At 42.8% G+C, this 26,915-nt stretch overlaps 1 protein-coding gene across 4 annotated transcripts in view; it reads left to right on the top strand.

The window, feature by feature from the left end:
* Positions 1-26,915, top strand: part of plxna1b (plexin A1b) — a 197,189-nt gene that overhangs the window by 101,018 nt on the left and 69,256 nt on the right. For all 4 annotated transcript variants that reach the window (XM_078248071.1, XM_078248069.1, XM_078248070.1 and 1 more), the window contains exons 5-9: positions 1,149-1,249; positions 4,409-4,532; positions 4,991-5,144; positions 6,259-6,358; positions 12,260-12,374. In XM_078248071.1, coding sequence (XP_078104197.1) covers positions 1,149-1,249; positions 4,409-4,532; positions 4,991-5,144; positions 6,259-6,358; positions 12,260-12,374 — 594 coding nt within the window. The remainder of the gene's footprint in view (positions 1-1,148; positions 1,250-4,408; positions 4,533-4,990; positions 5,145-6,258; positions 6,359-12,259; positions 12,375-26,915) is intronic.

Below are 26,915 nucleotides of genomic sequence, written 5' to 3'. Positions count from 1 at the left end.
TCTCTTATTCCTCCATACATTTTTCTGTCACTCCCCTCCCATCCCTACCCTCAGGCCCCACGTGGCCAGTCACTGCTTTAGTCCCCACATACCACTTGGATGGGGTCCACGCTATAATAGTGGCACCTAAGGGTAGGGTTGTTGAATGCTGTTACTTACTGATCAGCTGGCTCACTCTCTGCTGCATGATTTAAAACTAGCCTGCTGTGGCAATTTGATATACACACACACACACACACACACACACACACACACACACTCTCACACACACACACACATACATACACACACAGGGAGATCAAGTGACTCATCAACTTGGGACCCATTGGTGAAGAAAAGTTGAATGTGGCGCTGACACTTTCACCACATGTGCGCGCAAACACACATGCCTACTTTGTCGCACACTAGCATTCTACGCATCTGCTAGCAATCTGTCTGTCACACAGTTAAACACACTCACATCTCTCGCGAATATCTTGAAATACACACACACACTTTCAGACCCATTGGGGATATGTTGTGAACCATCTGTCATCACCTTTAGCAGGAGTGAGGGCTAATGTATGCACAAGGCAACATATGTAGCCTTGTTGCACAGGCTCTGTGCTTTAATCCTCTCTCTCTCTCTCTCTCTCTCTCTCTCTCTCTCTCTCTCTCTCTCTCTCTCATCCATACATCCACATGACCACACGTATACGCACGCACGCACGCACACACACACACACACACACACACACACACACTGGGGGTCTGTCCTTCTGCTCCTCTGCCTCCCATTGGTTTTTGAGGTCACCTGTCAATCACAGCACTGTTACCACAGCCACTTGTCAGGTGTCCCAGCCTGCATTGCGAAGCCTCTCCTGTACACGCTTCACTAGAGGCTGTCACACACCGCTGGACTGGAATCGCTCACCGGAACACACGCATGCACAAATATACACACACTTCTCACAGACTAGCTCTCTTTCAATCTCAGCAACACACACACAGACACAAACACACACTCTGACTGTTGAATTAAATCAGTCTGATAAGCTGTCAAATGCTCATCTCCATCCAGCTGAATATTATGCTCATTTTACAAGTTTGATTACAACAAGGATACTAATTATTTCTCTCTCTTTCGCTCTCTCTCTCTCTTCCCCTAGGTGGTGAGAGTTCCAGTGGAAAGCTGCGAGCAGTACACCACTTGTGGGGAGTGTTTGGGCTCCAGAGACCCTCACTGTGGATGGTGTGTCCTCCACAATGTGTAAGTACCACACACACACTCATGCACACATTCATTTACCCAGGTACTCTTCCATTGCATTGTATAGTAGATCATTGTAAAGGAAGTGTTTAGATGTGTGTTAGTTGATCATGTTGGAGTGAAAGCACCCACATGAATGGTCTTTTGTCACCCCAGACACTCCAAGGGAAAATTCACTCTAAAATAGAATCTAGGTTGTCCAGGGGTTATTTTCAAATTATTATCTGCTGAAAAAAGTATCAAGGCTTGAACTGATGATCAGATCTACTCTATTGACACTGAATTAGGTATCAGTTTAGTTCTCAGTTTTTTTTAATACATATATTCCATGTTAACAGAGTTTTTTAAAATGTAGGACAGAAATAAGTGTCACAAGTTTTGAAAAACAATAACTGGCACAATCACCACTCATCTGTGCATTTTCCCTTTGAGAGCTTTTGTAGAGAATGGAGACTGTGGACAAATGTGTGGTCTGGCCTTGGGGCTTTTTGTGGCTGTCTACAACCGTGAAGATGTCTGTAGTTACTTTCATTTGAGACTTTTTCAGTGTAACTAGGTTGTACATTTAATTATGCCTTGTAAAGACTTAACATGCTGAATCTTAGAGAGACCATGATATTCAGAACTACCATTTTCTGAAATTCAGTTGTACTGAAATCTTGAACACTAAAGTGTCTCGGCGCCCTCCGCTTCCTGAGCTGCGTTAAAATGTGATTGTTGATCCATCCATCCATCCATCTTCATCCGCTTATCCGGGGTCGGGTCGCGGGGGTAGCAGCTCCAGCAGGGGACCCCAAACTTCCCTTTCCCGGGCCACATTAACCAGCTCCGACTGGGGGATCCCGAGGCGTTCCCAGGCCAGGTTAGAGATATAATCCCTCCACCTAGTCCTGGGTCTCCCCCGAGGCCTCCTCCCAGCTGGACGTGCCTGGAACACCTCCCTAGGGAGGCGCCCAGGCATGACCAGACCATGATGATTGTTGATGTGCTGTTAAATTAACTGCTATACCTTTTAAACAGTTGACTCTTTCTTTTTACCTCATAGTGTTGACCATATACATGAAATGTATAGAGAACCTAAACACTGCACACAGTAGAAAAGTAGGCAGCCAGTTGTTGCTTTGAATGTGGCCTGTGTTGCCCTCGGGAACTATTTTAAACTCCTTGTTATAACTTCAGTAAAATGCCTCTAACACCTTTTAATTAGTCACATAAGTATGATTCATAGAAGACATCTAACTTCTACAACTTAAAAGCTCCCTGTCAGTAGAGATACATTTATCCTTTTGAAGTCTGTCAACCGGCTAAACCTGTTAATAGCACATAAATAACAACACAGCTTGGCAGCCCGCATCACTGACACTCCCATATATCTTAGTGGTATTTAGCTTGTTTGTGTGTGTGTGTGTGTGTGTGTGTGTGTCTGTGTGTTGAGTGTGTGTTTCACTACAAGTGTACTTTTTAATACTTATGTAGGAACTTTTTGGCAACAGATTAATGATTAGTCACTTCTAGTGTTAGTGTTTGGTTTGTGGACTAGGTCTTATGTTTGCTTTAAGAATAAAGACTCAGTAAGACTGTTTATGATTAGATTGTGGAGGTTTGTAGTTATGTTTAGAAAATAAATCTAATCACTGTCACAAGTGTGGTGATACATAGTAACTTTGTATTTGAGAGATTACATAATCTCTCTATTTCCTCCCTTTGACTTGAGGATGTGTGTTTGTATGCACATAGGAGAGTCTGAGAACAATTCCATGTTATTGAAAGGTGACAGGATGTTAAACCACAGTTGGAACACCTCAAGCATTTGGCATAATGCCATCTTACTGTGCGTTAATTAAACTTACAAAACATATCACCAACCTGTCTTTCCTCAAGGCACATGCACGTACTTCTCACACACACACACACACACACACACACACACACACACACACACACACACACACACACACACACACACACACCACCTGTGTTTCTCCATTTTTTCATTTCATAATGGTGATCCAGAGATATCCTTCCGTTTGGGCACATTTTGACCTTGTCTCTTGAATACAGCTCGCTCATTTCTGACCTGATAGTGTTGTCAAATCTGGCCAAGGCCCTTGCAGGCAAATTGGTATTAATAGACGAATTATTGATAAGCCTTGTTTCAGCCCTCAGGTGCTTTTAGCTCATACTGACTCACACATGTATACACACACACAGCTTCAATCAACAGTGGAATAGAGCACACTTTATTCAAACAAATTCACATAGTCACACTCTAGAGAAGCAATAGAAAGAAAAGAGGTCCATAATGACAAAACGTGTACATACCTTTGTGTGTGAGTGAGAGTGAGAGAGAGAGAGAGAGAGAGTTAGTGACTCCCGGGGGAGTGGTTGGCGACAGCTTTTTCTTGCTGAGCTCGAGTGAAGGCTAACTAAAACGGGAATGGGGGGTGCTGCTGCTCAGAGGAGGCAGTTAGCATTTTTGTTGCCTCCTTCTTATTGTTAAGGCCTCGCCAAACGCCACATCAGCACTTTCCTCTCACCACCGGGACCAGTTGTTGTTAGTGCGAAGGTGAAGTGATAGCTAATGCATTATGAATAGCTAATAGTAAAACCGCCACAATACAGGGGTGTATGCTGAATTTTAGCACGATCAGTTGGCTCGTAATAAGCGGGGGAAATTGCTGACCCCATTGATATGCGGCTGGTAGGAATTGTATCATTTTTACGGTTCAGGGAAACTTTAACGATTGCCTGTATATCTCATGAGAAGTTTGACTTGGGTGGGGCTGTAAACTGAAAAGATGAGGGGGACTGGATGTTCAAATAGCTAAGCGTTTCTTGCACAAATGTCGGGGCCAATAAGGTAATGATGTAAAGACCTACAGTAATGGCTGGGGAAAGCTATTAGCCTATTTGTCTTCTGTTATTGCTCCCATTTCTGTGTGACGGTGATGGCTGTGCATGTTTGTCATCTTAATATGATTGTCATATTAGCTTAACAGTCGCTCATATTCTCTGTCTCTTCTCTCCTCCCCTCATCTTTTGTTCTTTCCTTCATTCTGTCCTAACCTCTCTTCTTATCCATCTCCTAATTTTTCCCTCTTCCTCCTTTTCTTTCCCTCTGTCCTTTCTTTCTCCTCCTCTTTTGCTGCCGCTCCCTAGTTGTTCACGCAAGGACCGGTGTGAACGAGCCGGAGAGCCCCAGAGGTTTGCCTCCGACCAGAGACAGTGTGTGGAGCTCACTGTTCAGCCAAGAAATATCTCTGTCACCATGTCTGAAGTTCAGGTATGTCTTAATTGTAGTGGAAATTACACAGTTTTACCATTTCAACAATAAAACAACACCTACATGTAGATTTAACTAGGAACTTGCTTTTCTCACTCTTGACATTGATGTCATGGAAATCTGTAAGCGTGTGTGTGTGCGCACGTGAGAGCTCTCATTCTGTCAGCAGCTCCTCAAAGTAACCACATAAGTTTGACTGATTACAGTTTGCACAAACACAATAACCTTGCTGTAATAGCCGCTCATACTGACTCACACATGTATACACACACAAGCACTCACCCCCTTTATTCCTGCTGCTGTCACATTTACTCATACCCATGCTTTAATCCGCCTACCCAACCCCCCCACCCCCTCCAACATCCATTAACCCTCATGTCATATCTTATAACAATCCATGTACACCATGTCCTTTCATTGATCTTGTACTGATTGTCCCTCTCTTTCTCGCTCTCTAGCTGGTCCTCCAGGCTCGTAACGTGCCTGATCTGTCAGCAGGGGTCAACTGCTCCTTCGAGGACTACGTGGAGACGGAGGGACAGATCCAGGGTGGACACATCTTCTGCCTGTCTCCCTCCGTCCGGGAGATCATCCCCATCACAAGGAACAAAGGTCTGGACAGGAAGGGCGCAGGGTGATGAAGTCATCGGGGTAGTGAGGTCACTGGGTGGTAGCAGGGTGTGGATATGGGGAGTTTTGGTGATATATTTGAGGAATTTAGTAATGAACTCTTTTTATGGTACTTACGGTGAGCGGTACTCCGTATTCCATTTGACACGTTTTCTTTTTATGCCATCTTCCTTTTCCCTCTCCCCTGTGCCTATCTGTAGCACTGTATATCCTGTATGTTCATCACCATGGGCTGTGTCTCCTCATAAGAGGCTCTTTTTGTAATTGGAAAGCTAGAACAGAATTTTAATGTTACCAAACGAGTTGTTTAGTGTGTGTCTATATTCAGAATACCGTGTCACCACCAATAACACTCACCTATTCCCTTCCAAAGCCCCAAACACAATTCTACATTAATCTACTGAAAATACAACTGTTTTTGAATTCCCATTATCATGCATTACGCACTGTTGTCAGTTTCATTTTATTTTATTTTTTTCTATCTAAACAACACTGGTTATGCTCCTAGCTTCTTTTCAAAGCAGTGACTTCAGTGTGGTTTATCGGTATATTTAAAAATATCTTTTTTTTTTTTTTTGTGCAGAGATTATGCACCTGTTTCATGTCCAATTCTGTCAAGCCACAAACAATAAAAACTTGTTTGGTATCCCTATTCAAAGCACTGAAAACATGTCAGATAGTGTGCTCTAAGTTTCCTCAAAGCGACATCTCAGTAGTTCTTCAACTGAGCCCATTATGCCCCATTATGAGTTCTCATCAGCCCTGGCATCCAAACACTGATTGGTGCAGCTATTTTTAATGCCACCCTACTGTGGGTGTGACATGAGCGGTATGTTGCTAAGCTACAGTGTTTCTTTGTGTGTGCGTGTTATCTGTTGAGGTCACACAAGTGGAATTCAAATTTAAGGTGTGACATTGTGTCGATGAATAAATAGTTTTAATATACATTCCATTTGTCACATGTATTCCCTGTGAATAAATAAAGTTGTTAGGTGTGGTGTTTCAGGTTTTTGGTTATATTTTCTCTAAAACTTTAAAGATTTAGAGAATAGTAATATTCTAAATACATTTATTTTCATGTATCTGTTTGGTGCAGGTGACAAGCGGGTGGTGAAGCTCTATCTGAAGTCTAAGGAGACGGGCAAGAAGTTTGCCAGTGTCGACTTTGTCTTCTACAACTGCAGTGTCCATCAGTCGTAAGTTATGATTGAATATTTCTGGGTACATTTGATAGTCATTTGCTTTTTATTGTTGTCTTGTTTTTGTCTTTTCCCTCTTGTTGTTTAAAGAGATGGTCTCTCTGTCCTGTCTCCCCATGGGCTGTCTCATGTTACTCTCCATGAGAGATACAGTTACACACACACACACACACACACACACACCCCACCCACCCACCTCCGACCTCCACAGGAGGCTTGCGTTACCATTGGAGTGAAAAATCGAACATGCCGTATATGAGAAACGATTGGGATATGAGATGGTAATTCTAGTCTTATTATCATAACCCACGACACACACTAATGATACTTCAATGATTAATTCATTATATGATGGTCTGCCGTAATGCCTCCCAATCACAGACTCTAACCACTTGTATGCCTCTTCCCCACTTGTTAAAACAAGTACTTTCAGCTTTTTTGAGCACTCAGATACTCAGTCTTGTTCTTATTTACACAAGAAAGACAAAGTCAAATAGTACTGTAATATGGTCAATAAAGTCTTGTGCCTTTTTCCGATGAGATAGTCTCCTTCACACTCCAGATGCCCTCAGCTATCTGCCCAATCGCAGTTCACTGCCTCTCCTAATCCACCTTCTGCTGAAAATCTCCACCACCCATCGAGCCACACCCCTAGGTCAGTCCTACCACGAGCCTGATGCACCCTGCCGGGGTAAAAGAATCCTCCAACTCCTCCACCCCACCCCACATGATACCCTCCCTCCTGTCCATCCCCGGCTGATCCAGGGGAGGCTGAAGCGTCTGCTGGGGTATTAGCCTAGGGGCAGCAGATGGCTTGAAGGCCCCTGGGGTACCGCAGGGCTCTATCCTGGCTTCCCCTCTGGATGTTAGATGAGCCTCCTTCGAGGATTGTCCTCAAACACACACGCACATACACATAGACATGCACAGACACACCTCTCCCCCGCTCTGTCACTTACAGCCCATTGAAACCCTAAATGTCTTAGACACCTAATCCGTTACTGTGACCTTTAACCCGGCTACCTCCGTCTCCCTGCCCTCATACAGAAAATCCCCTACCACAACAATGATGATTAGCTCCGCTGGTTAAGGGTGTGGTGGTTTACAATGTCAACTCCCAGTTAAATGATGTCCCATAAGGACCCTGTGATGTTTGCTCTAACTGCCAACACCTTTTACTGCCTAGGGTTTGTCTTGCGTCAGATGTAAATCCTGTGAGCTCAAATTGCTTCATGTTAAAATAGAAAACAACTAGTTAAAAAAAGAAACATAGTCTCTTAATGGCTTTATTAAATTGTAATGTCACATTAAAGATCATAATATGGCAATGATCTCACACACCTAGTGTAGGAAATATATCAGAAGTGACGCAGACAAGAGATTCGCCCATTTGAAGATATTACCCCAATGAACTCTGATTAAATCCGCTCCCTGGGCTGATCTAATACAGCCTCCCAGTGATGTAATGGACACGTTTAATGAAGTTACAGATATGGCGCGTTGCATCTTCGGCAGAGACTCTGATGGCGACGAGAGATGCTGGGATAAGAATCCCATTTAGAGCTGGCACTCCGGCCCACATACCCGCTGTGCCCCCCGGACGTCAGTGTGTGGCGTCTGATGAGATCAGACTGGTAATGTCGTTGGCGTAATGAGTTCAGGCCCGCACAGTCACATGCAAGGCCCTGTTTCAAGGATGCTTGGTCATTCTTTACAGAGCCAAGTTTTCCCTATAATTGGCTTTAAACTCAAAATACTGCAGACACTTGCAGACATTCTCAAAAGAAACACATTTCCGAACGGAAACAATATTCATCAGCTGTGCCTCCATGAATTCCCACGCATCTATTTTTGCAGTCTAATACAGTACTGTGTATACTGGTATGATTAACGCTATTTTTTGGAAGGCAAGGAATGAGCCCGGCATTGGATTGCCCCATCATGTTTCTTAATAGTTTACACTTTCATATTGGCACCCAACCCCCATCCCAAAAAACACACCCCTCCTGCTTATTTACTCAACTGATTACGTCGTGGGCCTTGCCTTTTCAAAAATGCCATACATTTGCATAGTGGTATTAATCTAATTAGAATTCCCACTGTTTCAGTTTAAGGGTTAGCGAGATTGAAATAGAAAATCACCCACGGCCATGATTGCTTCTTAATTAAATATTTCCATACACTTATTCCCATTCCACAGCCCCCCATTTATTAGAGATAGGGACGAAGCCTGGCAATGAATTGGGATGTAAATGTCTGTTTAAAGCCATATGAAGCACCTTTTCTCGCTATGGTTAATGTGGCACTGGCAGTGACTGGGTCATTTGTTGTGTGATTGAGGGGGCTCTTAGAGTAATTGGGAGAATAAGGGCATTACATCCAAGGTAAAATAGAGAAAACAAGTGCAGTTGGAAAGATTTAAAAGAATTTTAGAATTAATTAATTTATTTTTTCAAATATTGCCACAATTGATAGGCACATTCAAATCACATTCTTTTTCTGTAAACTAAACATTCAGAAATGCATTAATACAATTATGTGCATTAATACTAGTCCCTCTGTGTTTTCTTAACTCCCTAAAATTTAGTTTGTTTTGTTTTGGGATCCAGTAATAATGGGATATACTATCTAGAGGACCATTAAATAATTTACTTACACTCTTTTGAAATAAATAGTAGCCAACAAATAACTCATTTTGCCAAGTGCAGGATTGTCAAACTCACCTCACTAGGAGAAGTGGATTGTATTTAGCACTCCAAACTGACCGAGGAGAGGAGAGAGGAGGAAATCATAACCCATTGTGTCGGGCCCTGAAAAAGCACTACTGCTCAAGCTAGCACAGCTCGATTAGCATCTGAATATGAACGGATTAAATTAGCATGATGAGCGTGGCCATACGGGGAGCGTGTCTACAGCCGCTCAAAGCCTCTGAGTGGCTAACGCCGATAGCTAGTGACAGGAAGGAGAAATAAGGCGGTACTGGGGGGGTCTGAAAAAGGCAGCCCACCCCTGGACAAGAGAAGAAGAATTATCGAACGTCCCCAAATGGCCCTGGGTGGGCTTTTCCTTAAAAGGGTCTGCACCCAGGCTATAAGAGAGGTTTTGAGATCCTCAGGCAGCTCGTGACAGGGGGCCCTGGTTACTTTGGGGGACCAAAGAGTGAGCAGTAGGGGGTTGTCCGACAGGGCCTGCTGGCCTTGGGTGCCACACATAATGGCACCGTCTTTTATTTCAAAGGGCATAAGAATAAAAGTCACAGAAAGTTGGCAGTGGTTACCTGCTGATATTTTGCTCGTTATTTCAAAGTCACTGGTACACTAACAAGGTTGATGTGACACGAGTAAAAGATGAAAGTACAGATAAAAATGATAATAATCAGGGCTTAGCGACAGATGTGTCGAAGGGTGTTTGGGTGTGAACTACTAACTATACATTGTACTGTTCGCTGCTTGGCTTCTGTTACCTGCTGTGTTAAATTGGTGTTGTACTGTATTTTGATAAGCACTGATCCATTGTTGGGCCCCCCACAAAAAAACAAAACTCTTTGACATTCAAAACAGTGATTGTTGCAGAGCTAACAAACACCATCAAGCTACACAATGAGCTTGGCTAACTTGCCACGTGTCTTCATTTGTCTTGCATCAGTAATGCCATCTGCTCTTTTGTTCAGTATTGAAACCCCTTCTACTGTGTCTTAATAACTTACTTGGGACAAAACATTGAGCTAAAGCCCCCAGTTCTGCTATCTGAGTCCATGCACCGTATGCTAACTTAACCTAGCGTTGTCTAATCGCGTTCCCTCCATTTATTGGCAACATTGACAAATCTCCTATTTGCTCTCGTGTGGTATTAAGAGGCCTGTTATTTCCTTAGCCGCACATCCCTCATTCTAAATGGACAGCTTCTCTCAGCACAATGCTAAATTCGTCAATTAAAGCGGCAGTGGGATTGAATTAAGCTCCAGCCTCTGATCTCGCTCTAAAGGAGGGGTCTGGGCTGGAAACGATCACTTAAAGCATGCACCTGATAAATGAGCGGCCCTAATTGATCCAAATGAATCCACGTCAGGGTTTGATGGAATCGTATATGGGCTCCATCTCAGAGCTCAAGAGTTAAAGCACAAATTTGTAATGCGGGTGAGAGGAAGGGCTGTTTTTTTACACAGGGTTAAAGCACACTTGAGAGCTTGTCTGGAGTATGCTCATAGCGGTTCAGACCCACATGCAAATTCACACCTGGCAGATGCAGTTGAATACAAATCAGCCTGTATGTTAAGCACCTCTACCCACTCTTTTATTGTTATGAACCCAGACTTGCTTACCTTGACTGCATTTGTGTCATGTGTTTTATTATATTTCAAATAAACCATATGCGCACACAAATCATAGTAGCTAAATGAGTCACCGAAGAAATTCTGACACTGAACTACAGTACGCTTTGTAATAAAATGAAACAATCATAATGGTTACATTAGATAATGCTGCGCACATAAATGAGATACCAAGTAGCATAATATCTCTCTAGGGCTGAGAAAGGACCAATAACATGAAGCTGTGTTGATAAATTGCATACTTGGACCTGTCTGGCTCTCCTCCACGGGTCCCCTTAGATGTGGACGCACACGCACACGCACCTCTCCCATGAGTCTCCCACACAGAGCCCCATGGGCTACAGCCCCCCTTTCCTATTTTCTCCCCTCTCTCTCTCCCACGATACCTGGCGTCTAAACCTCTCTCAGGGAAATCCACCTGCTTTTGATCTCTCCCCCTCTCTTTCCCTCTCTTCTTCTTTCTCCCATCTTTCTCTTTCAGCCTGTCTATCTGCACCTCGCCTCAGCTAAAGCAGGTGAATTTAAAATGGTGGAGCGCTCTTAGCCTCACGGATGAAAGAGAGCTTTAGAACAAAGAACAGGGGGAGAGCTTTTTAAAATGAGAAGGCAGCGAATGAAAGGGATGGATAGAGCGCGAGAGGCAGAGACGGAGGGACAGAATAGAATAGCTCAGGGCTGAATGGATGGAGAGAAGAGGGGAAATGCAGGCAGAGAGTAGGCCGATTGTGAGGAAGATCATTGAACATATAGAAGCAGAAGCAGCAAGCGATGGACAGTTACAAGCGAGTGGGGAGTGCTGAATGACAGAAGTGAGGGGGAGAAAGAGGTTTAGACAGTTGATAGATATGATGGAAATGAGGGGAGGAAAGGTGAGGGGAAGAAAAGATGATTCCAGACAGGGTGGGAAAAAGTCCAAATTTAACATTGGTTGATAAATAGACATGAGACTGTGAAAGGAAGGAAGTCTGAGAATCAATTAAGTGTAAAGATTTAAAAAACAAAGAACACAGTTCAATAGGTATTTATATTTTAGTATATCCGGTGTTATATCACACTCAGTACCATTTTCCCCAATACTTTTATTTTCAGGCCCCTTCTTTTTAATCCTTCTAATACTCTTTATGATATGTACTATAAACACTCTATTGTACTGTGAAGAAGCTGTTGACAGAGTAGATAAGGAATGAGCGTGAAAGGCAAACATCCCAAAATAAGTCAACTCTATATGTCCCTAAACTGGCTCTAGAAAAACAGCTACATTCCTTATTTCAGTGCACTTACCTAGGGAGGAGTTGACATGGAGGTTATTTAACAAAATAAAATGACCTCTTCTAACCAGTTCATTAGTTTGTTTAACAGATAAAGTATTAGATATTACTAGTTCAAAGTCAGTCATTCTTTTTTTGCCACACTTACATGAGACCACTTCGTTCTGTCTCGTTTTTTTGCCATCATGCTTTGTCAAATAAAGCGTTGATGCAGTAAGATAAATAATTTAGACTCAAGTCAGAAAAAAGGGTGACCCTGCCAACTCCCTTACCGTCTCCTCTTGTCTCCCTCTGTTTTAGCTGCCTCTCCTGTGTAAACGGCTCGTTCCCATGCCACTGGTGCAAGTACCGCCACATGTGCACCCAGAACGCCAATGACTGCTCTTTCCAGGAGGGACGTGTCAACATCTCTGAGGTAAGAGTCACGCTGCAGATTTGTCCAGCCCTGGTGCAATTGTATGTGTATTCCACCTCGACATAAGTCCAGATTTGTTTAAAGTCTTGCTGAATGTAATAAAAAAAAAAAAAAAAAAGCTTGGTTCTTTTCTCTTACATGCAAATGCAAATTAAAGCAACATAGGCACAAATTGCACTCAGCTACACATACTGTACACCTTTACCCTTGCACATTCTGTGGCTTTCGCCTCAGGGATTTCTCGCATCACCCTGCTGTGTGTGTCTGCTGTCTGTATCTGTAATAGAGGCTCTTGGCACAGTGACAACAGCTTGTGTACTGTTCAGCAATAATTCTGTCGTGGCCCATAAGGCCATAAGCAGGCCGGGATGAATGACTGTCTATGGAAATACTGCCTTGTTCTTACATAGCCAAATGCTGCATTAGCATAAAAGCTAATATCAGTCGTGCCGAGTGGCGGCTACAGCGGGCGACATGCAAGGCATAACAAGTGTTTGTCAACTGCTGGAGTGTATACAAGGTTATTAGTGATGGACACACAGTCATTCTATGTTTTCATTGTGTTTTTCTCTTTTGTTTCACTCTGTTATACTCGCCAAACACAGTCTTGCATATATTAAGAGAGGCACAGAAAAATGCATTCAAATGCATATCTTCTCAATGGACTTATGGTTGTAAATCCACTGCACTCCCAAGTGACTGACAGTCATGCCTGTTCTGTATCTGATTGATGCCTCACACACATAAATGCACAAATGCACACACATACACACAATCCCACCCTATCTCCTTGTGTTTGTGGTCTGACTCTCCCTGTTATCTCCATGCAGATTAAAGCCCCCCTTGTTGGCTGGCCTGAATCACCAGCCTTTATTAATTGGTCAACCTTTATCCAATTACTTTCCTCTTTATCTCTTCTCTCAACTGGAGCTGTTTAGAATCCCAAACACTAGCATGCTAAACCGCAGCCTCTGTGCCCATCCAAAACAACACACGGGCCCAGCCTTCACGCCTCACGGAGCTAATGTTAGCGGATTAGTGCGCCCATCTGCAAGACATGGGGAGAGCGCTGGCTAGCACACTCTGAGCTGAGAGAGGCCAGAGGGGCAACGGATGGATAAACAGGAAAGGGAGGAAAACAGGATGTGCAAGTAAACATATAAACTGTGTAGTAATATAGGTGAACGACAGGAGAGAATGGCTTTTGAATATCAGTTAAAGTGTGACATGTATTCAAGTAAGGTCTGTCTCTCTCCACATGCTGATTAATTACAGTGTTTGAGGCATTTAGATGTAATTATTTGGAAAATCTCCTGCAACACCGTGCTCTATCTATTCAGGGCTAATAAAAAAGATATTTTTGGTGGAGTATGTTTTGAGCAAGAACAAAGAAACAAAGGGAGGGAGGCAAATGGATGGAGAGGGAGATAAAGAGATTGAGAGAGTGGAAGAGTGAGAGAGGCAGCAGGAAGAAGGAAGGGACCGACAGGCCAGCTGATATTGGCATGTGGACAGAGAGACCCCTCGTGTCACCTCGTCTGGCCATGAAACCACTGACCACATGCTCCACAAGAGGATCCATCATCTGCACTGTCACACACACATGCACGCACGCCATAGACACACCATAGATAACACAACTACTATATACTTTGTGTCATGCACAAAAGTGTAAACATTCTGACTGTGACATGCACACACACACGCACGCACGCACGCACGCACACACGCACGCACATGCACATACACATACACAGTCATTCATCATCCTTCTGCTAGCTGCCATATCCATTCGTTTTGCTCTCAATGCCCCAACAAGTACAGCTCTTCCTGTAGGCTAGACTTATCCTTCTCCTCTCCCATCTCTCTCTCTCCACCCCATCCCTCACTACTTTGATGCTCAGTCACCCCATTTTTTCCTCATCCTTCTTTTTTTTCACCTTGTGTGTGGATTATAGTCAAAGAAAGGAGAACGAGGACAGAAATGTGCCTCTCTTCCTTAACACTTTACTGGTAGAGTCAGAATGGTTGCCATGCTATCAGGGATGTATGTGTGCACATATGCTTGCACTTTTAATTTAGACCTTAAACGATTCTTTTTGCTGTGCTGTAGCTCAACTCTGAAGACAAATAGCGGTGTTTAACATAAGAGTGCAATCGACTCTCCTGATAGCAGACATTTCACTCAGACCTTTGCTGCTCCCTCCTGCAGAAGACCACAGTCGACAGGATTAAATAGAACACATTTTCAGACTGTGATCAAAGGCCAGATAGACGTTTTCACACAGGGTTGAGAGGTGGCTGCTCCTCACGTCTGACTCTGTGCGGTCTGAGTGGTGTTGTATCGAGTAGACCGAGGGAAGAGAAAATATAGGACCAGCTGTTCAAATGTCCAAGTTCTTATAAGGGACTAAGACCAAGGTTAAAAGCTGAACTTTGAATGTCTGCAATTCACTTTCTTATACCAACATGATCCACCCTCTCTCTCCCCTTGCTCCACTATTTATTCTTCCATTTCTTTACTAGCATTACAAAAATGCTAAAACCTTAGAAATGAATAGACACCAAACACAAAAAAAAACACCAGTGTCCTCATTCTGGTTATAATAAACATTTGACAGTTGAACATCAATCATTTTCTCCACTCCATCCTTAAATTCTTTTCCTCTTCAAGTGTTTCACTTGTGTCTCCAACAGTATCTGAACCTTGTGTTTCCATGGCAACCCAGTGGATTGGTGTGTTGTCGACAAGGATTCCCCCCGCTTTATGTTATGTTCTCCCTCTCGCACAACCAGCACTGTCTTGTCCATCTGTAATTTGTTTGACCAAATTACATTGTATGGGATAAATTTTTTGTGATTGTCAGGTAAAAAAAATAAATAAATAAATAAAAATAAGTTCAAGAAATAAGATCCAACAAAAAAAATATTAAATACGCCAACCAAGGAGTAAAAGTGTTGTTTGTTTTAGTGAACAGACTGTGTCAAGATAGGGAAGAAAGAAAGAAAAAGAAATGGATAGACAGAGTAAGCGGGGAGGAAGTAAATATAATGAGTGACATTTCCAAATCAAATATGCATGAATCAACAATGCCTCCAATGGCACAACAAACTAATTTTTGAATTGAGGAGCGACCGGGCGGAGAATTGCAGGAGAGGAGTAAGAGTTACAAAAAAAGCTGGAGAGGAAGGTTAGAGCAGGGATCTTCAACAGGGGGTCCGGGGCCCCTAGGGGGTCCTCGGAGTCAGTGCAGGGGGGCCTCCAAATTATTGTTAATTTGTGAAAGTTTTATTTCAAAAATGAAAAAGTCTTAACATGAATCCAACATATTATTAGCAAATATAAATCCCCACTGCTTACTGGCCCATATGTAAAGTAGGCACTAAGGCCATCCACAGATGCAGTTCATCCTAAGGATTCATTGTGCTACATGTATGTTTAACATTAAAACATGATTTACAAAATCATGCCAACAATTGTTAGGCTATTTTAATAGCTTAGTATTCCATGCAAAAAAGGTATAAAGGCTTTAGGCCACCCTACACCTTATTGTAGGCCCTGTTTAATATGCAACTTCATTTGATACAATATATGTAGTAGGGGGTCCCTGCTCTGACTCTCTTTCAGTTAAGGGGTCCTTGGCTTAAAAAAACGTTGAAGACCCCTGGGCTAGAGTGAAAGAAGGAAGGCATGTCTCCATGCTGTGTTTTTCCTTTGTTCAGATTTCAGGTATATTTTTTTCTTTTTTTTAAATTAAGGAACGTGATTGCCATTTCTTCCTCCAATTTTCTCCACTTCTTTCTGCTTCTCCTGCTGTCATTTTTTTCTCTTTCCATAACCCTAAAGAGAAAGTGCTATTCTGAGCCAAAGCCTTGATGAGTGCCAGGCAAGGTTCAGGGTGGTTGGGCTCAGCTATGTTAAGACATGCTTACGTGTTTGTTTTGCTGCAAAGCAAGGCTTAGTCTCACTCGAGTAATCAAGGCAGCGGTTAACTTGATTGAGATTTGTGGGCACAGACCTTTTCCCTAAACTTTCTGGTTGTCACATTTTACCATTTCCCAATTTAATTTCTCGCTCTTTCTTTGCTCCACTTCTTTTATTTGTCATTATGAGTTTTAACTTCAAACCTTTTTCTCACTTACTTTTTAAACAATGCTGGTATTGCTTATTGTGGGTTAGGTCCAGACTGACGAAAATGATGGGCATCCCGTACAAAATATTGATGTGGTTTAGTGGTTTGCATTTATGTTTAAACACCCCTTTTTGTCAGGATGTAGCCGTTATAAACATTATGCTGTCCTGGACTTTATTTTAAAGCATTCTGTTTCTGTACATCTATTCAGTCATAGTAGCTTCCTCATCAGTGTCCTCCATGTCTGTGTGCCGTGGAATGTGTGCCTCCAGTGATGAATTTTTCACTCTTTTATAAATTCAACACCTTCCACTCCTAGTCGTCCTTCTGTCCCCTCTCTGCATGGTTGCACCATGGGTTAAACAATGTCACCCTCCCACTAATTCCCTTCTCGCTCTTCCACTGTCTTTCTCCTCCTTGTGTAGTTGTGTGAATTAACACTTTTAAAGCAATAGTTTGACGTTTTGGGAAATACGCTTATTCGCATACTTGCTGAGAGTTAGAGATAGAACGTGGTAATTAGTGAGCTTCAGATGTGCTCGTAGGTGGATTGTGTTGCCTTTGAACAGACCCAGGCTATCTGTTTCCTCCTGTCATCAGTCTTTATGCTAAGCTAACTAGTTGCTTGCTTTAGCTTCATATTTACCCAACAGAAATGAGTGGTATCAATTCTCTCATCTAACTTTTGGCAAAAAGCAAATAATGGTGAACCATTCTTTTTTTTAATACACTTTAACATCCATATAAACTTCAGGCACACAGTACAGATAAGCATGTATGTGTATCAAAGCATCACCGCAGTTTTGCTGGTAGACACACTCATGTATTCACACTCAAGCTCCAATGTCTGTTGCCAATTACTCAAATGTAATGTAAGTATATGACACATTGTCCCTAGACGCTGAATTAATAAGAGAAGCTCGATATAGGCTACACTCGGAGCAAAGCATAACAATACGCATGAATATATTTTCTCAAGCGCTGTCTTTCTCTCACACCCTTAACCAAACACATACACATACACTTACAGCACAGCATACAGCCTACCCACACATTCTTAAATAGTCACAGAAACACATGCTTACTCTCTCTCTCTCTCTCTCTCTCTCTCTCTCTCTCTCTCTCTCTCTCTCTCTCTCTCTCTTCCCCCCCCCTCCCTTCTCTATGGCTGAAAGGGTTATTTGTGATGGAGGTGTGAAGGCCCCGGTCTGTGACATTCTGGCACACTGTGTTTACCCTGGCTGGTACTGAGCAGAATACACACACACACACACACACACACACACACACACACACACACAGAAAACACACAGACACACACACACTCCAGAGATTGTAGGTCAATGCCGCTTGAGGGGCCGCGCTGTGTGCACGGATATATGCTTGTGTTTGTCTATATACTGCTTTAGCGTGTGTGTGTGTGTGTGTGTGTGTGTGTGTGTATGTGACTGTCACTGGTTCTTATCAGGACAAAGCACAACCAGCAGCACAGGGCTGAAGGGGGGAGGGTGGAGAGGGTGAGTGGTTGAATAATATCCACCCATTTCCCTTTTTCTCCTTCCCTCTCTACCTCCTGGTGTCTTTATCAGTTAGTAATAGTCTACTCACCTCATCACCACCCTTTATTTTGTCCATATTTATTTTTTCCACAGACTCCATTTTTGTCCATCTGTCTTTCTCTCTTCCACCATCTTTCTGTCTTCATCTTTTCTGCCCGTGCCTCATCTATCACCATACACAACTTGCTCGTTTGATCTTCTTTTCTATTTTTTTGTCAATTTATTTCCTCTCCGCCTAAATGCATTTTGTAGCTCATGCTGTAGCTGGGCACACATAAACACAAACACAAGCACAAACACATCTATGTGGAACACATGTTTCTGCCTAATATTAAAAGGGCACATGCCTAAGCCATATTTAATATAAACAATATTGGAAAGAGGGAACAAATGAGGAAATGGGTGGAGGTGGGATGCAATATCCCCCATGCAGTTCTCCGAAACAATGCAGTCTTTCCAGTTTTTCATTTATTTCACGAGGACAAACCAAAGACAGACAGAGGTGCTGTAATTGAGACCAGATGTCAACAGAGAGAGAAGGGAAGAAAAAAAGTAAAGAAAGAAACAAGAAAGACAAGGACAGGGAGGCAACGCTGGCTGTAACAAGCGGCATATTACGTCCAGAGTGACGCAGTTTATTTTCCAAATGCACTCCAAGGTTGAAAGGAAGGGAGGGAGGGAGAGAAATTGAGGGAACATGGACAGGAAGTGGAGGCGACAGGGTGAAGTAACCACATCCCTTCTTTGCCAGATGGGTCTTAGTCGGGCCATGATCGTCCATCGTTCAACCCTTGGTTTGATAGAGGGGCACCTGCTTTAGCTGCTTCTGACAACCATCCCCGACTTGTCCATGAGTCACTAATCACATTTCCACCTTGGGGAAATCAAAGTGGGATTGTATCAGGTGTTTTGGCAAACTCTCTTGTACATCCCTCTAATTTGTCTGTAGAGAACAATGGAGTGAATTGAGGAAGTGTAAGCGTTTTTAGTTTTTTTTTTTGTTGAGTAGTGGTAATGTAATTCAGCCCCTCAGTCACGCTCTGCTCCTGCGTGTGTGTACTTCCCACACAATCATACTGTTTGTATCAGGGAAAGGAAAAGGCAGGAACTATTTGAATGTTGTCCCTTGTGTGCACTCACACACAGATGTGTTCGGAGGCTAGCACATGCACAGTCTGTCACATATGCATGCAGATGTTTCATCTCTCCTTCTCTCTGTGGCTATTTTTAGCCTCACTGTCCCACAGCTTATACAGCTCTTCCCATGTTTTTTTCAGAAGCTTTCCCTAAAATTCCCTCACTTACAGTTGAAGCATCCTCACATCATGCATCAATCCGTTACCAACAGAAGGCAGGGAGGGCGGCTGGGAGACACTGTGGAGAGGCCAGCCTGTCATACCCTAAGAAGTGTGCTTAGTGGACAACTACACAAGGACGGCACAGTTATATTTATGGAAGAGGGTGGAGTTTAGCAAATGCAGCTTGCTTTAAGTGTTAAGTTTATGCAGATTCAAAGGACACTTTCTTGGTCTAATTAGTTTAAAAGTGTTAATCCGTATATGACATTGAGAAAATGTGAAGCAGTTGAGCTCAGCACAGGCAAACGCAAAGTGTTAGGGGCAACATTGCTGCTAGGTTATTCTCTCCTTGATGTAATCCTATGCCACCCGGCAAGGCCCACTGATGCAGTGAGTATCACCCCAGCTTTGCCAACATGCTGGCTGCAGCGATGAATACAAGATCAGCGAGAGCTTAATGAAGAGCTAACCCAAAGCAAAGATTCACAAGCACACAGGCCCACACAGGAATATGTTGACATGATGGATGCACAGAGGTTTGTGGGCCATGCCGTGTTTTAGTGTTTGTGTCTTTGCGAGCGTGTGTCTATGTTTCAGTGAGGTCTCGGTGGTTTATTTATTCAGGCTATATTAAATCTTCATTTTCGCAGCTCTCACAGTCAGCCAAGCTAATGGTGAACACAGATTAATATTGCATTTTCGCCATCAACCCTTGTGTGTGTCAGAGAGAGGAAGAGCTAAATGCATAGTCACTGAGAGAAAGAGATTTCAGCAGTTGGAGACAGATGAATAACACTGCAAAGTGAGCTGAAGGAAAACCAAACTCAAAAGTGCAGGCAGAGCAGAGACGGGGGGAGTGTGTGATTGAGAAACAGCGACCGCCTGCTGGGATGGAGAGAAAGAGTGGAAGGTGGTGGTGGTGGGGGGGGACGACAGGACCTACACCTTGCTGTGTCGTCCAATCTCACAATAGCAGCTAACTGTCTCTGTCATGTTGGGCTTTTCACCATACTGGTTTAGTAAAGTGGCCTGCACTGATTTTTATTCCATCCTCCATTTAACTGACACAATTGCACTCCCAGGGAAAGCCAAGATGGTCAGCGATTCACTACATGCAAGCTTTGGAGACTTGGAGATGGACACAGGTGCCAGTGGAGAGCTGCGTATCACCGGGTTGTCATATAGTCTGAATTCAATGCCTTAAAGACCGTAAAATGGGCTTATTTTTACCACCACATGACGGCTTAGTATTATATTAAAATGCAAAGCACCTCACAGATCCAGAAAGAAAACCATTTTTTTTTTTTATTCATTTTCTTATATTTAGCCTATTTGCCTCCTGGTGGCTGACGGCATTGTTACTTCCTGCAGACGAGACACTAAAGCTGGGTTGTTGACTTGGCCTTTCTCTGCCGGAAAATGCATTGGATTGTATGGTTTCACCTAAAAATAAGCCTGGCAATAGTTTTATTCACTGATATTGCATCATACAACTTGTACTTTGAGTACATTTTGACACGTAATTTTATGTTGCCAATTTATGTATCATAGCTTAGTTTAGGTACATCTTGTCAGAAGTAGGTTATTTAGTTACGAGCAGTGTCTTAAACAGACTGTGAAGTGTGAATGAAGCATTATGTGCTTAGCACAGTGGGGTAGATTGTGGCACAGGTCATTGTTTGTGACCTGGAGAAACTGAAACTTCTGTGCTATTGTTTGTTTTCTCAGTTACACAAATCTGTGGTTCTGGGCTCATTCATTTGGTTTATGTTCTTTTTCTGAAGGAATACTGCAGCTAAATGTTCACAGTTCACAGAGCTCCCCACGGAGCAGAGCAGTGGAGGTCTGTCGAGATTCGCTGGATGACGCGAAATGCCTCACGGAGGTCCGCCGAAATGCCTTGTTTCGCGTCATCCTGTGGCTCTCAGCAGACCTCCGCTACTCCGTGCATTGGCGCCACAGAGGGAAGCCAAACACCTTTCATCTAAACACACTGCCCACCTAAACATGGCAAAGAGCTGAATAAAAAAAAATGGCAAAGTAACCCTTTAATTGTAAAGCAAAGCTGCATACTAAATGTGAGTTTAGATCATTTTGGTGTGTCCACTTCTTTTTGATTACAAAATTCACAGTTTTAGTGAATTTAGTCTTAGTACTGAAACACTGTGCTGAAACTGTGTAGAGAAGAGCCATCAGCAGCACACAGGAGAGTGAATCTACCTCTGAAATCAAGGTTTGTCTTTGAAAAGCTGAAAAGCACAAGGTTTGATCGCTGCTGACATATCTGGGTTAGAATGATAACAGGGTGCCAGGCAAACACCCCCCCCCCCCCCACACACACACACACACACACACACACACACACACACACACACACACACACACACACACACACACACACACACACACACACACGCACACAAATACACAGTATGAAAATGCATGAGGAGAAAAAAGAAGACCCTCTGAAAAAAATATCCTGTTTTTCATTGTTTTATTGCATACTATGCCGTGTATGTCGAGGGGATAAAGTGTGTAGGGATGGCAGCTTGCTTGTATGTCAAGGATAAGGGATTAGGAGATGAAATCAAGATGTATGTGTGCCTGGTGGTACATTAAAGCACAGAGTGTATGTATGTATAGAAGAAACATATATGTAGGTAGATTCAGTTGAGCTCTTGCTCTGTGAGACTTTGATAATCCACGCTGAATAACATTCATGTCACACCTTCCCCTGCATCTCGCTTTAATTCAGACCTTCCTTTCTGCGCTCCCTCGTTCCTCTGCACACACTTTTCCCATTTCCTCCTCATCTCTTTCTCTCTCTCTCTCTCTCTCTCTCTCTCTCTCTCTCTCTCTCTCTCTCTCTCTCTCTCTCGCGCTCGCTCTCTGTCTCTCTCCATCTCTTCGTCTGTGCATCACCACTCTGCTAGGAAACGAAGGACGTGGGCGGACAATCTCACAGTCCCTTTCAAGGTTCAAAGTCCCTTTTCTTCTTCGCTTCCATCGCCCCTGCACTGTTCTACATGTTGCTGCCTTATTAAGGCAGCAACAACTCCCCCACCCTACCTCTCTCTCCCCCTTCACTGGTTTGTGTCTGGTTGGTCACAGAACATCTTTCTGGTTTCTGCCTGCTAATGAGCCTGCCTCAACTTTGCATGCACATACACACACAATTTGTCTCACACACATGCTTCCATATATGTACCACACCCTGCAGCTTGTGTAGATATCACTTTTTATAGTAATTGCACACTTGTATTCGGTTTTACATAAAATGATGTATGTACAATAGCTTGTAGATTTTAACCTATATTTTACATAGACATACCTACATACACTCCTTCTAATCTCTATTACCACTGATCTAATGGGTAGGCTTTTGTGTATCGTTCCTCTCCTCTCTGTGGCTGGTGCGAGTCCCAAAGAAGTACACACAAACACATGCTGAAACAAACGCATGGCTGTTGGCCAGCTGGTACATGGAAGAGGAGGGAATATGTGGTCCTAGCTTTGACATTGTGATGTATGACATGCCATGACGTGATATAACATTGCTTATATTAATTGAGAAATGATTTGGAAGCAGACTTCCATTGATGATATGGTTGAAAATAAAAATGTCCACATCATGTACTTTATCACAATATATGCTATTTTTCTGATTCTTCTCATCTAAAACCATTTTTTGTCTATTTTAGTTTAAAAAAAACAGCTTAATTATGGAAAATAATGAAACATTTAAATGGATGGAACAAACTTAGGCTGTAATAAGACTCATGGTCTTGAACTGTAAAAAAACAAAAACACTTTTGCACTGTGAAAGCATTTCTAAAATCATTTCAATATTTTACAATGAATGTCTATTTTGTGGCAACCCATCAAAAACTCAAATAATTTGTCATTGATGCCATCATATTTAGTAGCATAGTATCTTTTTCAAATTACTACACGACACTGTCTGAATTCGCGATCATGTTGTATGTTTTTACATTCCTATGCAAAAGGATGCACAAATGGCTGGTGGAAGGAGAAAAACTCCTTTTTGGTTTGTGTGTTTATATGTGTTTTTCCGGTGGCCAGAAAGCGGCACAATTGTGATGCAAAAACAGTTTAATTGTATTTTATATGATTATCATATTGTTGTTTTTTTTTGCCCACTATTATTTATTAGTTCACTGGAAGTCATTACAAAGGTTAGAGGCTTCATTACCACTGGAGTTTCACACAGCCAAAACACACCATGTCATGTACGTTACTTTGAATAAAAGGATCCACCAAATGCCACATATTGTAATATAATATTAATGTATAGTGGATTGTATCAAGGAGTAGATGGGGCTCTTTAGTTCAAGGTTACAGACGGCTCTTTGGTTTCCTATGTGAGACCTCTGTCACAAGGCCTGGGGGCACGTCGACAGGCATTCAACACTCTTCATATACCCCTTTGTTAGACCCCTGTGTGACACACTCACACACAGAGACACACACACACACACACACACACACACACACACACACACACACACACACACACAAACTCTCACACTGTCCCTCTTATTTGTACCAGTGTTCCCCCTTCGTTCCTCTGTGGCCACCCATGCCATCTCATCTCTCCCTTGGGCTCCCCGTATCGCTTTACTTCATTATTTAGTGTGTTATTTTTTCTTCTCCCTGATCTGTAGTCCCCCCATCACAGAGGCAGCTAATTAATTATAGATGGACTTGAAGGGGGGGTCTTAAAAATGTCCAGACACCCGACTCATTACATATGCGCAGTGTTTTTGGAGCCTTATTAATTTATATCTTGTCAGGCTACGTCAAGGCCTTCAGAACTCTTTTGGCTTTTTAATTCATTTATTTATTTATATAGCATCCCGTACTTGCTTTTCGTCTTCATCCTCCAATCCCTCGCACCCCCTCCACCCAACCCCATCTACAGTATGTCTTGATTCTAATCGCTCACCTGCTACATATCTGCATACACACACACGCACACCAGCCTGCCGACTGTCTCATTATCAGCTCTTGGCGAATGTTAAAAGGTGTTTTGCTCATTTGCGAGTAGAGATTATCTCATCTGCCCGCTAAACACTTGTTTTATTAATTCTTTTCTTATACTTTTTCACCATTTGGTGGGGAACAAGTTGGTGCAGTACACATCAGAGTGCATTGAAAATGAAGGAAGGCATATTTTAGAACAGGCTTGACCTAGAATGGCAGCTGCTCTGCTTTGAGAAAGCTCATGGCGACAATCAATCGAAACTGGCATCTGGGTGTCGGCACTAAGATGTAAAGAAATATAGGTCAAGCATTGTAAGAATACTTTTGTTAGGAATAATGGTTTGGCTGATTTTTGTCTGTAGAAAATATTTCCTCTTCTGTATGCATAACTTTTTCACTGACGTAATATGTACAATACATCTTAATAATCTACATAATTATATATGCCTTTACTGTTAACAAATGGGAACAGCGTCACTAGCCTTAGGCAGCAAAGGTAACAGCGGCCTTTGAGGGAAAACAAACATGGAGAGGTAAGGAAAGCCCTCTGGGTACTTGGCTTTGAACAGTAGTTGGAGACTTGGACATCTGCCATCATAAACACACCCTTTGTAACATATACACACATATTCGAGTGTTTGTTTGTGTGCTAAGAAACACTAATTTTAAATTTGACAAAGGCAGTCAGTTTTCTGCTACAGTGTCCTCATCTGTTGGTGTTACAATGCTTATGAAGATGTCAGAATGCAAAGACTGTGATCAAAGTCTCAAAATAGAGCAGATGTTTTTGTGCCGTGTTCTAGTGCGGAGAAGCCATCTGTGGCGTGCATTCCTTCACGCATCATTTCCAGTTCACGCACACATGTACCCCCTTTACTATAAAAGGCTCATACTGGTTATAGGAGACAAAGTGAACCTTATAATGAAGCAAGCCGCTGTTCTGTGCAAAAATCCGTCTGTTAAATTGCTATTGGACATTTAACTAATTAATAAATAAACTAACCTTAACCCAGCTCACTTAATACCTGCAACCATCCCTGAACCATTTACGGCACACACCCCTATCCCACCGATGTAGTACGTACACATTAGTGGTGGAACAGTACACAGAAGTCACGGTTCGGTTCATACCTCAGTTCAGACATCACGGTTCGGTTGGGTACCGATGGAGGGAAAAGCAAAACAAAAATGCAGAAGGCAATTTTTTTTTTTTATTGTGCATGTCTCAGGCTGTACCACCTAGTGTCATAGTCTCCCTGAGCTAACTGTAAAGTAAGATGTAAACAGTAAACAATAAGTACCCCACATCATCTCCAGACTCCATCTGTAACTTGTAAACAAAATACAGCATCTCTGTTCTCTGCAAAGACCCGATTAATGCAACGTTATCACAATGTCTCCCTGGCATTTTTCACCGCAGAAAGCTGCTCCCTGCCTGGCTAAAGCTAATATAGTTAGCCTGAAGAAACAAGGCGTCTGTCCCAACTAACGTTATGGTTCGGAGCCGCGACGCTGGAAATGTTAATACTAATCTACAACAGCAGTCTGTGTCTAATATAACGTAATTTACTCTGATTTAAGTGTTCTTGGATACAGTTTGTGGCTTCTTCTCTGGGTGATGGCGTTGAATATGCGTTAGCATGTTAGATGTATTTCAACTCGCATACCCAACAACTGCTGAACAACGCCGACACACAGTCCTCGTCTTATCCACCACTCTCTCGCCTGTACTGTTACTGACTTTAGAGGCCGGCGGGTCCTCTACGGCTGACCCTCGGAAGAAAAGGCAGTTGGACTGATCAGTCTCCCCGACTTGGTCAAAAAAGTGCCTCGGAACACACCAAAGCGATGAGACGTAATACGTCTCCATAACAGCAGGCAGCACTAATCTGTATTGTCGCCCAAAAAATGAAAACCGGCAGCTGATTGGACGAACGCGTCACGTGGGTCTGGTTTCTCCGGAAATTCAAAGACCAACTGTTATGGCGGCTTGTTCAGAATACGATCTCATATTGTACTAAAATAGTTCACCGAAACGTGTCTCTGAAAAATTTTAAGCGAGAAATAGGCCATGCAGTTGCCTATTGTTGTCCATGCAGGACAACGGCACCGAACACACCGAACAGACTCGAGTCACTGACCTCTCCAGACTGTCCGACGGCCGATTATCGGCTTTGTGTGTCTGGACCTTAACTCGCCATACTAGTCCTTAGTGCTGCTATCTGACTCACTGCTTCAGAGCTAAGGCGGGGCTACAGATTAGGTGTCCCTAAAGAATCAGCGTATCTAACAGTAGTTCCCCATTACATTAGTTCTGCATTACATTAGTTAATTTGCACGCAAGCTTTATTTTTATACCGTGTATTCTCCGTGTAAATTCATGCTCCGAACCGTGACGCCCGTACCGTTTTGGTTCAATAACAATACATGTACCGTTCCACCCCTAGTACACATACATACACATTTCAAAAAACACCTTTTTCTAAACTACACACACATACGTACACTACCCTCTCTTCCTCCCTTGTTGGTCCTTCTGAAGTGTCA

This window comes from Sander vitreus, chromosome 4 (assembly GCF_031162955.1).
Source record: "Sander vitreus isolate 19-12246 chromosome 4, sanVit1, whole genome shotgun sequence".
Taxonomy (NCBI): domain Eukaryota; kingdom Metazoa; phylum Chordata; class Actinopteri; order Perciformes; family Percidae; genus Sander; species Sander vitreus.
The sequence above is the reverse complement of the archived record's forward strand: the minus strand, read 5'-3'. Positions and strand labels throughout refer to the sequence as shown.